The sequence below is a fragment of the Silurus aristotelis genome (assembly GCF_946808225.1).
Source record: "Silurus aristotelis genome assembly, chromosome: 1".
Lineage (NCBI taxonomy): Eukaryota > Metazoa > Chordata > Actinopteri > Siluriformes > Siluridae > Silurus > Silurus aristotelis.
This window is the reverse complement of record NC_139574.1, coordinates 20,298,497-20,311,647: the sequence shown is the minus strand read 5'-3', so window position 1 is coordinate 20,311,647 and position 13,151 is coordinate 20,298,497. Positions and strand designations below refer to the sequence as shown.

Sequence of the window (13,151 nt, the reverse complement as noted above, 5' to 3'; positions counted from 1 at the left end):
ACACAGCAGACAACATGCCACCATCAACATGGGTCGGAGCCAGGGTCTTTTGAGTCGCAAGTGGCGAGTACATGGTTAATGATTGATACATATAGAAAGTATTCATTCAATTTAATCAGAATAATTCAGAAGTACATTCATATATACTAGCGGAAAATCTATTACACTCAACTAACACACTATACTATGCACTATACTACTATACACACAAAGAAATCACTGCTCTGCATAATTTTAAATATGTAGTAAAGTTTACTACTACATAAGTGCTCTCCAAAAATATGAAATTTAGCTGAAGAATTGCTTCCTTGTTTTTTCCATGTTTTTCACACTGGTTTGCTAGAGAAAATTGTACAGTTAAACAAAACGAGCAACAGGACAAGGCTTTATGTGCATGTTGGAAAGTGTTCATAAAACTCGAATGTCACATCCAAATCTTTTAAGCACCAATAATCATTTGTGAAGATTTGACTTCAAATGTGTCTGGGTCCTTTCCCATTGACTAACATGGGAACGAGCGGCATTAAGACTATACCACAGACAGCCATTTAAAAATCTCTGAGACAGTTTGACCAACAAATGTTTACACAAACTGTATTTATTATTATATGGATGATGCCTTTGCACTTTGTTCCACACTGAGCTCTATTATACCAGTCAGAACTATACTATACTTACATTTTACAATTATGGCATTCGCCCTTTGAGCAATTTTCATTGATCTCATTTATATAAATGAGCAGCTTTGGGGTTAAGGGCCTTGCTCAGGGGCCCAGGAGTTGAGGCTTGGTGTGGCTGAGATTTGAACTCATGACCTTGGGATCCAAAGTCCAATGCCTTAATCACTAAGCTGCCACCTCTCCAATCTACTTATTTTACTGTGTTACGTTGTTTGCGCTTGTAGCTCTGTGTATAGCTCTGCTTTTGTGCTTACGCTTATGTTTTGTGCTGTCTAGTGTAAGTTATGTTGTTTTAACGTAGCACCTGGTCATGGAGGATCCCGTCATTTCATTTTACTGTTTACTGAACAAAAATGTGTATGTTTGACTTGACTTGCTATACTTACCGCATGCTTTATTACAAACACATTTATACCTATGCAAGTATCTAATCAACCAATCATATGAAAGCAGTGCAATGTTTCAAGAATCCACAGCCCATACTGAACAGCAAATGAAGTTGCATGGTGTTGCTAATACTATGCTTAGTGAGTGCATACACATTCACTAGCTGGATATCATTACTACTGTACCTGTCTCCACGTGCAGGAAGAAGAATTCACTCTAAACTAAATTTAAATGCTAATTCAAATATGTGCTCATCACACAATTACAAGGACAAGCCGTTCTATAGTTTACACTGTATTTCATATAATTTAAACAGCAAATATAATGATAGAAATCAATCACGTGACAGAGAAATGGACTAAATCAGAACACACCTGGGGTTCATGACGAGTCGGCGGAAGAAGTACGTCCAGGTGATGTAATCCATGGCATCCTGCTTGGAAGCAATAGTTCCTGCAGCTATCTCTGCATTCAAATGATCAGCCAGAACGCCAAGCAGGCTACACCACGATGATCACATACAACATCATCAAAGGAGATTTTCTCAGTGATTATTAGACAATATAAAAATGCTCCACACTCACCTGGACTCGACAGGGAAGGGCTCGTAGAGGAACTTCTTGTAGAAATCTTTTTTGATGTCATGTACAAGGATGACCGCTTTGCCCTCGTCATCAAACTGAGGTCTACCTGCCCTCCCCATCATCTGTAGAACATCTGCAGAAGCAATGACACACACAGGAGGTCCTGAACATCTGCGTGTAGGCAGTAACACGGGCATACACAACCTGGAGATGTTTTTACCTGTAATTGGGTAATCCACATAACGGTGTGTTTTCCCATCAAAGTATTCCGTGCCTTTCACAATCACCAAATGGGCTGGGAAATTCACACCCCAGGCCAAAGTACTAGTGGCGATTAACACCTTAAAAACAGAGTTACAACATTACACAAACGTTTCATAAACCAACATCTGTCAAAGTTGTTACGGATATTTTGTTCTTATAAATTGGTCTTTTTTTTTTTTCTCAGCGGTAAAGGTTTTGGAGCTCATAGGCATTTGTGGATTTATTTATTCACATTGGCACCCGACTGGTAAAAATAACAGTGGTGCCGTGTGGAAGTACCTGAATCTTGCAGTTGACGAACAGCTCTTCCACAGTCTTCCTGTCTCTCTCGTGCAGACCAGCGTGATGCAAACCGATGCCAAATGCGAGGGTCAGCTTGAGGTTAGACTCCCTCACTGTGGCAATTACATCCGTCATCTGAACCAAAGGAAAAGATGTTTATCGCATCAGATAAATAACATAATTCATATTACCTTGCTTGAGGCTCGTAATCATAATAAACCTTAAAACGTCTTTAGGAAGGCAAGAGAATAAAGGGTTTTGAAAAGAGCGGCCTATAAAGTAGGACTTTCATTATCTATCATCACATTCCTAATCGATTCGTCAAAGCTTTTCTATTTATTTATTTATTTTATTTATTGATCGACATTTACTGCTAGTTCTGCTCTGCACATATGCAAATTCTCCAAGTCGAGGAAATGTTAATATACATCCAATTGCCAAACATCTCTTGTGCATTCGGTCCTTGGGGCCTTTACAATGTTCCGATTCCCTGTAAATGTGTTCATTCTGTCTCAAGGTGATGGTATGACCAGTTAACCTCTGCGATTATGTTACTCAGCCTCTACCTACAGGTCTCATGAATAATTCATGAGACCTCGCACTTTGATAGGGCACTGCGTTACGAGGTAGAGAAAAGATTACAAAGCGAGAAAAGCAGCTTCCGTAAATCCTTATTACATACCTTAATCTAAAACTTAAAAGCATAAAAGCTGAGTATCCGATAAGATAGAAGATGTGAAGAACAGTGGAAAAGAGTGAGATGGATGGATGGATGGAAGGATAATGGGTGAGCCGGTAGAGGAAGAGGCAGGGAGACCCCTGCTGGGAGACAGACAGCTCGCGCCAGCCGCCTGTCACTCAAACAGCAGGATCTCCAGCCGCTATACGGCCCAGTGCAGAGCTGCCGCAGCAGGGTGCAGCATATATCACTGGAACACACACACATGCAGCTCAGGCAGCGTGCTGCTTCTTGGCTGAGGCTTTTTTGCCTTACTATAGATATCCTGATTTTGATGTCTTTATGTATTTGACAACGCAGTTCGCGCATATTCACTCAGTCCGATATTTCCCCGTTTATTCTTTGCTCAACCACCGTTATATTTATTCGGTCGTATCCGAAACCAACGATTGCCGGTTGTGTCCGTTCTTACATGTGCTACTCTGACCTTCCTCAGACCTTGAAAGATATTCCTCACATTCAAGGAAAATATCTGCTAATATGGTTAAACATCGCTGCATTCTATTCCTGCCTGAGCTGTTAAAAGCAAAGGAAACGGAATTGTACTCATAAAAAAGCTTTATAGCGTAGCTCATTTTTTACACTGTAGGAGTTAAGAGAATAGAGACACACACAGTTGGGAGCATACCACCCTCGTAATTGCTGCAATATCTCACACAGAGACGTAACCTAAAACTGTACTTAATCCGCCAGTTTGTCATTTTGTTGTTTGACAAAAAAAAATTCATATAATTCACAAGAAAAGAAAAAAAAAAAACACCACCACTGAATTAAAGTCATTGAAATAATTCAATACAAACAAAGAAATGGGGAAAATCCTTGTTTGCCATATGGCTTAAATACATCCTAGTTATACTGATGAATTACGCAGGTAAACACGAAGAAATGTTTAAACAACAGTTAATTAAGTACTGCTACTTAGCAGGTACAGCTATTTTACACATATAAGCACCTGACTGGTTGCTATGCAGCGTTACCCCGTCTCTGATGCTGTTCGTCAATGGAAGCGCCACAGAACCACTGCTAAACAGGCAACATATGTTGACCATATTCTCAGCACTGCAGTGTCACTGACCTACAGTCCATATGTATTTGGCCAGACTCAGTTTCATAAATTTGTCTCTACACCATCACAATCAAATTAAAATGAAGTAGTGTGACTTGAACAAAGATTGAACAAAAATCCTTGGATTAACTATATATGTATAACCATTTTATCTGCACAGTCCTTCCTTTTGTTTTTACAGGTTCAAAATGAATTGGACAAACTAATAACTATAAATAGAAGGATTCATTTTAAAACTTAAATGCAAATCCTTTGCAGTCAGTGATTACCTGAAGACTAGAACCCATAGACGTCTCCTGACATGCTGACTATCCTCCCTGGAGATACTTTGTCAAGTCTTTACTCCAGCTGAATTGAGTGGCTGTTTGTTTGTGGGTATTTCTGCTCTCAGTTTTGTCTTCACTAAGTGAAAAGCATCAGTTAGTTTGAGGTCAGGTGACTAACTCAGCCATATAAGAGCATTTCATTTGTCGGCCATACAAAGGTCTTGGGTTGCTTTCACAGCATGTTCTGAGCCATTATCAGTTGTCCTATCAGTTGAATTTGAGCAGAAACCAGAGCTCTATCCACTTCCACAATTTATCCTTCTACATCTAATAGCAGTCACATTAATAAAAAAAAAATAACCATAAGTCCTACTGGCAGCTTTAGATGCTTATGGCATTCCACCATGATTAACAGATGGTGTGGAAAGCATTGGATTATGAGCGATCCCTTTCTTCTCCATATATTTCTCCAAGGAAAACATTTGTTGATCATCCACTTTTGTTGTCTCCCACAGTATCCAGGGAAGTCGTGCACATAACTGAACACAATAGTGTGCATATTAAATTACAGTTTTGCAAATTGTATGATTTATTTATTAATTTAAGAATTAAATATATAATGAAATTGTAACAACTAACGCGGAATCAATGCGAGCTTAATTTATGCATAGAAAAAACGGTGACTAAAAAAAGTGCGGGAAATTGGCATAGGCGGAAGAGGACATTTTGAAGAAGAAAAAATAAACACACCCTGCAGGATGCCAAAGTCAATAAAATGGAAATAAATAAATAATAAAAAAAAGTAAAGAAAAAGGTTGTATTCTTTCGGTGCGATCTGGTACCAGATGACCGGTTCAAGGCCTGGTGGTTGGGGACCCCTGGTCTACACCTCAACAATATCTTGATTGATTTCTTACTATTGTGGTGGTGTACAGGGACAAATGTGATTGCGTACAAAGTCAAAGATAGATCCGACTGTAATGAACAGAAACAGTATAAATTACCGTATTGTCCCGGATATAAGACGATATTTTTTATTGGAAAAGCATGTCAATAAATGATGTCGTCTTATATTCGAGCTCTAGACTATTGTCAATAAAACCGTACTCCTGCTAAAATAGGTGGCGCCAAACACAGGTAAACTGTCCAGAACATAGCGGTTCAAAGTAAAAGCCAAGTAAACCGGCATCTGAGGCGAGCTTATGATGCAAATTTTAAACTCATGGTGATAAATGCTTATTTATATGTTAGAGTTATCTAACATCTGTCAATCAGCCAAGGAAAACAGCATTTTAGAATGTAATGTCTGGAGATGGCGAGCCCACAAAGACAGTCTTAGAAATGCTAATACCGTTATTCAAAGAAAAGTTTACCGCAGTCCTAAAAGCGGCCGATCTTAAAAATTGACTGGCGTGTGCCATTACGTAGCCTGTGGTAAGTCCTGCTCTGCGATGGGATACTCCAGGCATGGGTATGGGCATGTTTATTCACAATGAGATGGACAGCCTAGGATAATTAAATCCAGATTTGCTGCGGGTAATATATGATATGCCGTGTGAAAAGCATTTTTAAATTGAAGCATTTTCTTTATAAAAGACAAAAGGTGGTCTTCAAAAAGCATTTTTCCAAAAGGTACACTTTGAAAAGGGGTCGTCTTATATTCGGGACAATACGTTAATATAAACCGCGAAAAAAAAAGCTTAGGACTGCAAATTGACAAACAGCTTTGCATCAAAGGTCCATAATTAATGAAACTATAAGGAATAGACAATTGGTGTCACACAGACAAGGACGAGTTTCCTTCTAAATCTGGTTTCTCTCAAGGTTTCCTCCTCGTGCCATCTCGGGGAGTTTTTCCATTGCCACTGCTGCCACTGGCTTGCTCAATACGGGTACACTTATAGGGCCTAATTTATTACATTGCCATTTATATTCGTAATTATTTATTTCCATAAAGCTGGTTTGGGACCATGTCTATTGTGAAAAGTGCTAAACAAATCAAACTGAATTGAATTGATATTATTGTTAAAATTGTGTAACTGTTTAAATACCTTTGGTACCTGGTTACTGCAACACCCACAAATCACCATCAACTATCCAGACAGCAGCTGTTCTGTGGTTACTGTCTCTCTCACTACACCCTCACGGATAAGTCACAAGGTAGGGGTGACTAACAAAACATCCATCAAGACTGCTTACAACCATTCACGCATTATACTCATTTTAGAGTGTATGCTGTAACTTTAAACACACTAATAGGACAACACACGTAAACGGTATAGAAGAGTTGGCGAGGATGTTAATGGACTTGATGGAGCGTATTAAAGAGAACACATGGAATAGGTTGCTTCCTTGTTTTGACTGTGAGAGGCTGATTGTTAGCAGACCAGAGCAACGTTTTCCAACAGGTCTAGAAATGTGTGCTCTGGCAATATTAGAAAACATTGATACTCAGAGGCCCAAAAAAGCTGTTTGCTCACATCTCGAGCAGGTCCAAGCGTATGCACAAGAAATCTACTCGGAGAGGACTCCAGCTTTTCCCAGCTAATGTCGGTCTGAGCTGACTATGTAATCACAGTAAAACCACAGCTTTAGGAAAACACAAGGAACTTCCATCATATCAGCCCTCAGGAGATCAGGGATGGAGAAATAATGGGTTAGTAAGCAGAGGAAGACATTATGTGATGAAAAAAGTTAAGTAAAAAGACCTGAGAGGCTGGGGTAAGGCTTTTCAGTGATATGCAATGTGTAATTTACCTTTGCAGAATGTTTAATTACGGAACACAGTGCAGCTCATATGGTAAAGTATTTGCTTTAAGAACAGTCCCAGTTTAGTTTAGTACTACACATCATTCTGACCTCTCTCTCATCCTGGTGTAACCACTGCTTTGGGTCATCCTCCGTAGCCAAAAAGGCGATCAGGTCGAGTGCAGTGAGACGCGTCTGCCGTCGAGATGACACGAATATCAGGACAGGCTTGGCAGGGGAATGGCTGCGGATGGCTAAAGAGGACAAATTTATAGTGGAAAGGATGAGTCTGTGTGGTACATTACATCATGGTAACAGTGATTAGAAATAAAGCTGATACTGCTTTTTCCTCCATTTTATTCCCAATTTGGCCATCAGACAATTTCCCACCCACCCGCTAGCTCTCCTGTCATACAACATTTACCAACCTAGGAAGGTTGACTCCTAGGAGTCCTCCAAGACATGCGAGAGAGCAACAGCTGCTCTTTTTGAGCTTCTTTTGCATACATGAGCTTGCAGACACTCTTGACTGCTTAGATTCAGTGTGTGACAAACACTCCTGGCATTATCAAGATTCAAACTTGCGATCTCCTAGGGTGATTACTTCTCTGCTGATTGACTAAGGAGCCCTAACTCTGATACTGTTAGTGTGTGGCAGTTAGATAGACCGTTGAACTGTACCTTGAAAGGTGGGTTTATTCATGCTGGCCATACGAGGACAGTAGTGCTGCCCAGGGAAACCTTGTATGTGTACCTCCAATGGGACTGGACGAACCGACGGTCTGAAATTAAACAATCCCACCTGAGAGAGTGACAGAGGGACAAAGAAAAAGAGAGAAAGGATGAGAGATCGAGTGAGCAGCTGGCTGTGTGCCGGACCATGTGGCCCATCTGGGTAATTACAGCTTGTCATTGTCTCCTGTCCCAGAGCCCTGCTCTCCCACAAGTGGCACAGGCCTGGGTGCGTGTGTGCACATATTTAAAGGGCTGGATAATGGATTGGTCAGGTAATGTTGTGACCCAGTCCAAACAGCAGCAGGCAGATTTATAGAGAGCCTTTGCCCCCTTCCTGGCACTAACTGTCAAACAGCGTTTACATAACTACTGCTGCCTGCCCTGGCTCACCCGGAGTCCTGATACATTAAATTAAACATGCTCCTGCTTGCACACACAGTTTGTGATGTAAGCCAGACAAGAACAACTGTTTGAACACTGAAATGTTGCGAACACCCACTACGGCTGTAATCTTAACAATATGTAGTTGCCCTGTCAGTCGAAAACTATAAACCGTACAGACTGTTTTCTCATAAACGGAAACACTTTCAGGCTTTTTCCTACAGCCACATCATCAACAAATTAAACAAAAGAAATAAACGAATGCGACTTGCACTAAAGAGCTCACCTGTCCGATGCCCAGCCAATCTGCCAGGTCTCGGGCATTAGCGAGTGCTGTGGAGAGCCCGACCACTCGGACAGTCTTGGAGGTGTGAGACGAGATAAAGTTTGTCCTCGATACAATGACCTCCAGAACAGGTCCTCTGTCTTCCCCTATGCAAAAACAGAACGTACAAGTGAAAAACTTAAAAAAAAATAATATAGCTGTGTGATTTTGAAAAGTACCCGTACTAAATCAAGCTCAAAAGTGTCCTAAATAAAATTCACAAAAAAAAAGGATTTTTCTATGGATCGAGAAACAGATTTTTATTACATTCTAAAAGCTATGAAGAAGAAAGCAATCGGCTCTGTGTGTATTTACCGAGTAGGTGGATTTCATCAATAATAAGAATGGCCACTTTCTGAACATAGCTGCGATTCTGCCAGCTGCGACTGACTCCATCCCACTTCTCTGGAGTGGTGACAATCAAATCAGCCTGCGCTATGGCCCGCATGTCTGGAGTCACATCACCAGTCAGCTCTACCACCCTAGAGCGAGCAAGAGAGAGGGGGACAAAGATAAAAACAAAAAACAAATAAATAAATAAAAACCACAGAAAAGACAAATTAAGAAGAGAATGATCAGGCATGCTGGTGTAGATTGCTATCTCATAACTCACTTTTTGCCAAGCTTCTCCTCTATCCTAACTTTCCAGTCTTCAATCCTCTCCCTGACCAGTGCTTTCAGAGGAGCAATGTACACCGCCTAGAAAAACACAGCAGTATGATAAATTGGATTATGTAAAAATGGACAAATTTCTGTACATGTATAATGATATATAGTATACATGAGATAATGATATTTGCACATCCACTTTATTAACATTTTTCTCACTTTGAAACCAAAGCATAGATTTTGAAAATCTAATTAGGAAATAAGTGAAATAGTAAAAGGTTTTTGTTGTCATGAAAAAATCGCTCCAAATGTTGTAAATGCTGATTCAGCATTTAGTATTTCAGTCAGAGTTACTTTTTTTTCTTTAAGTAGTTAAAAATAATGTTTTGAGCATTGATCATTTTAATCAATATCAATAAGTGTTTAACTCATTAATATTACTCTATTAATAGATTGCTGTGCTAAGAGTAACAGAGTCTTTTCACATAAACTGGGATGATTAAGCAAAGAGCCTTTAGACAAAAATGATAAAATCGATAATAATCGATAATGAAATTCGTTGTCAAGGAATGCCGCTATCGATTATTTAGGATGCGTTCAAATGCTTTTTTTCAATGTTTGCATATTTGATTTATGCAGATATCATTTAATCATTATACTAAATGTATACACATTTAATGATATAAAAATGTCTGTATATTTTTTTAAAGCACAGTTGTCAACTTGCCATGTGCAATTATCATTAAATAAACAAAAACAATACACAACATTTTTTTTTTACAGAAAGAAACATCACAGCATGAGTGAATTGGTTTAAAGGAGAAATCCTGCATGCACTCCTCAATAAGCAGCCACTAGAAGCTTTAAAATATCAAAATTATAGATATTTTAATATTGTTTGGAAATTCAATATGTGGCTTTTGCATATTGTATAGGGTTCTGTATAGCTATAATATACAGATAATGTAAAGCAAAACAGCTTATACAATTTTCAAGGGGGGGGGGGTAGATTAATCAATTATCTAAATTAGTTGCAGCCTTAATAGGAAAATTATAGCCATAATAAATCATATTACTTTAGATTCTTAAGCACATTTGAAGGCAACTTCTTTTGTACTCATACTCGAGTAAAAGTTTAAAGGGAGCACTTTTACTGGAGTATTTTACCAAGTGTATCTCTACTTTAACTTAACTACATGGTTTGTGTAGTTTGTACACCACTGCTTTAAATGAAAGATCCCGTTTATATGTTCGGTGTGAAACTATATCTTGGCGACATATTTTTTAACCAGAAAGTTTCACAACTTTAACCAACAATGCACATAACCCCGAGGCTGACATGCTCACAAACACGGACAGAACAAACAGAACCCAGAAACACACACCTTAGCATCAGGATACTTGTTGAAAACGCGGAAGATAGCCATCTCCGCGGCGATGGTTTTTCCTGAGCCAGTTGGTGCTCCGAGCAGCACGTTGGTGTCGGTGTGGTAGAGTGTGTGGAAGATTTGCGTCTGAATGGGATTGTAATGGGTGAACTTATATAGACTCTCATACTCCCTGTTGCCTAACGCTGTCACAGGCAGTGGCTGTAGGTCCAGAAGTTCTGTTCAGACCATTGCACAGGAGATGAAGAAAAAACATTAGTGATAAATATAAAGACTAATGTTGGTGAGCATACAAATGTACAGTTTATATTATCTTTGCTCCTATATGATACACACCTGTGTGTGGGGGATGTCTTTCAGGTAGAATAAGGTGCTGAAAGTTGATTATGCACACGGCCTCAGAACCCAGCCAACGGTCTGAAACAGCACGGATGTAGTACTGTGACGGCATGGGCTCAAAGATTGGGATGGTGAACACCACCTGCTGAGGCTCCCCACTCAGTACCTGAGGGACAAAAAGAGATAGAAATGAGGACTGTATGTGTAAAGACTTTAGGTCTGAGAATGTGGGTCACATCTTTGAGGTGAGAGAATATTACTGGAGAATGGCTGGCCACTTTATGTCCAAGGGTACCTTAATGTCTGTGTTAAATTTTGGCCAGAGGTGGTAATAATAATAAAAAATATTCTACCCAATGAAATTTTACTTAAGTACAAGTAAAGTTACAAAAATCTACTCAAGTAAATTAAAATAAATGGTATATGTAAAAAATTGTTTTTTTAACAGCAGAGGTGCTGTGGGGGATTCTAGTGTAGTTCAAAAAGGACAAGGGAATATAAATCTCAAAGTGGTTGCTTTTAATAAAAAGAACATAATAAATAAATAAATAAATAAATAAATAAATAAATAAATAAATAAATAAATAAAAACTTTCTCATGAGCAATTTTTGAAGGGGACACAAATAATACAGTCAAATTGTACTTATAAAGACACAGTGTCCCCACAGTGAAAACCTTTGCTTTTATCATTATTATTGTAGCAAAACAAAACATGCTTCTGTAAAAGAACAATTACAGATTTTAAAAACTATTAAGTAGAAGTACACAAATAAACTACTCAGTTACAGTAACATGAGTAAATGATATTCGATACTTTTCACCTCGGATTCTGGGCTCTTTTCTAATAATGCTGACAGTGCTAATCTTGCTGGAATTCCTGTATGTACTCTGCTACAATATACACTGTTCTGAACTACTATCTAACAATAAAGATACCAAATTTTCTCTCTCTCTCTCTCTCTCTCTCTCTCTCTCTCTCTCTCTCTCTCTCTCTCTCTCTCTCTCTCTCTCTCTCTCTCTCTCTCTCTCTCTCTCTCTCTCTCTCTCTCTCTCTCTCTCTCTCCCTCCCTCCCTCCCTCCCTCCACATGCTACTCCTTAGATACCAATAATTCTGACCCATTCCCTCTCTTCTGACCTGCCTGATCCATCCTGATGCCCTCCTTTGAGATCTCTTCTCTTGGAAGGTGGATAGCCCACATGGACATCCCAAAGATACATGAGATAATAGTGGATGTTTCCATTAAGGAACCATGAAGATGGCTGTGGACTGCAATTGATACACAACCACAACCAGTTTGGCACTCAAGTCTGTATCAGTGAGAATTCCTCTCAAAGTTTCTTCCTCATTTTGTCTCAAATGTTTTCTTTTTTTATCCGAGTCTCTGGCCTGATCAGTGGAGATTTTAATAAGGATTAAAATGTATATCCTCAATTGATTATATATATATATACAGTGAGGAAAATAAGTATTTGAACACGCTGCTATTTTGCAAGTTCTCCCACTTAGAAATCATGGAGGGGTCTGAAATTGTCATTGTAGGTGCATGTCCACTGTGAGAGACATAATCTAAAAAAAAAATCCAGAAATTACAATATATGATTTTTAAACTATTTATTTGTATGATACAGCTGCAAATAAGTATTTGAACACCTGAGAAAGTCAATGTTTATATTTGGTACAGTAACCTTTGTTTGCAATTACAGAGGTCAAACGTTTCCTGTAGTTTTTCACCAGGTTTGCACACACTGCAGGAGGGATTTTGGCCCACTCCTCCACACAGATCTTCTCTAGATCAGTCAGGTTTCTGACCTGTCGCTGAGAAACACGAAGTTTGAGCTCCCGCCAAAGATTCTCTATTGGGTTTAGGTCTGGAGACTGGCTAGGCCATGCCAGAACCTTGATATGCTTCTTACAGAGCCACTCCTTGGTTATCCTGGCTGTGTGCTTCGGGTCATTGTCATGTTGGAAGACACAGCCTCGACCCATCTTCAATGCTCTAACTGAGGGAAGGAGGTTGTTACCCAAAATCTCGCAATACATGGCCCCGGTCATCCTCTCCTCAATACAGTGCAGTCGCCCTGTCCCATGTGCAGAAAAACACTCCCAAAGCATGATGCTACCACCCCCATGCTTCACAGTAGGGATGGTGTTCTTGGGATGGTACTTATCATTCTTCTTCCTCCAAACACGTTTAGAGGAATTATGACCCAAAAGTTCTATTTTGGTCTCATCTGACCACATGACTTTCTCCCATGATTCCTCTGGATCATCCAAATGGTCATTCTTAAACTTAAGATGTGCCTGGACATGTGCTGGTTTAAGCAGGGGAACCTTCCGTGCCATGCATGATTTCAT

At 39.4% G+C, this 13,151-nt stretch overlaps 1 protein-coding gene across 4 annotated transcripts in view; it reads right to left on the bottom strand.

Annotated features, from left to right (window-relative positions):
* Positions 1 to 13,151, bottom strand: part of ascc3 (activating signal cointegrator 1 complex subunit 3) — a 162,678-nt gene that overhangs the window by 18,296 nt on the left and 131,231 nt on the right. For all 4 annotated transcript variants that reach the window (XM_083550585.1, XM_083550583.1, XM_083550582.1 and 1 more), the window contains exons 24-34: positions 10,791 to 10,959; positions 10,452 to 10,672; positions 9,071 to 9,156; positions 8,773 to 8,939; positions 8,419 to 8,564; positions 7,698 to 7,818; positions 7,128 to 7,270; positions 2,195 to 2,332; positions 1,872 to 1,992; positions 1,652 to 1,784; positions 1,442 to 1,567 (exon numbers count right to left, since the gene is read on the bottom strand). In XM_083550585.1, the coding sequence (XP_083406711.1) occupies positions 1,442 to 1,567; positions 1,652 to 1,784; positions 1,872 to 1,992; positions 2,195 to 2,332; positions 7,128 to 7,270; positions 7,698 to 7,818; positions 8,419 to 8,564; positions 8,773 to 8,939; positions 9,071 to 9,156; positions 10,452 to 10,672; positions 10,791 to 10,959 (1,571 nt within the window). The remainder of the gene's footprint in view (positions 1 to 1,441; positions 1,568 to 1,651; positions 1,785 to 1,871; positions 1,993 to 2,194; positions 2,333 to 7,127; positions 7,271 to 7,697; positions 7,819 to 8,418; positions 8,565 to 8,772; positions 8,940 to 9,070; positions 9,157 to 10,451; positions 10,673 to 10,790; positions 10,960 to 13,151) is intronic.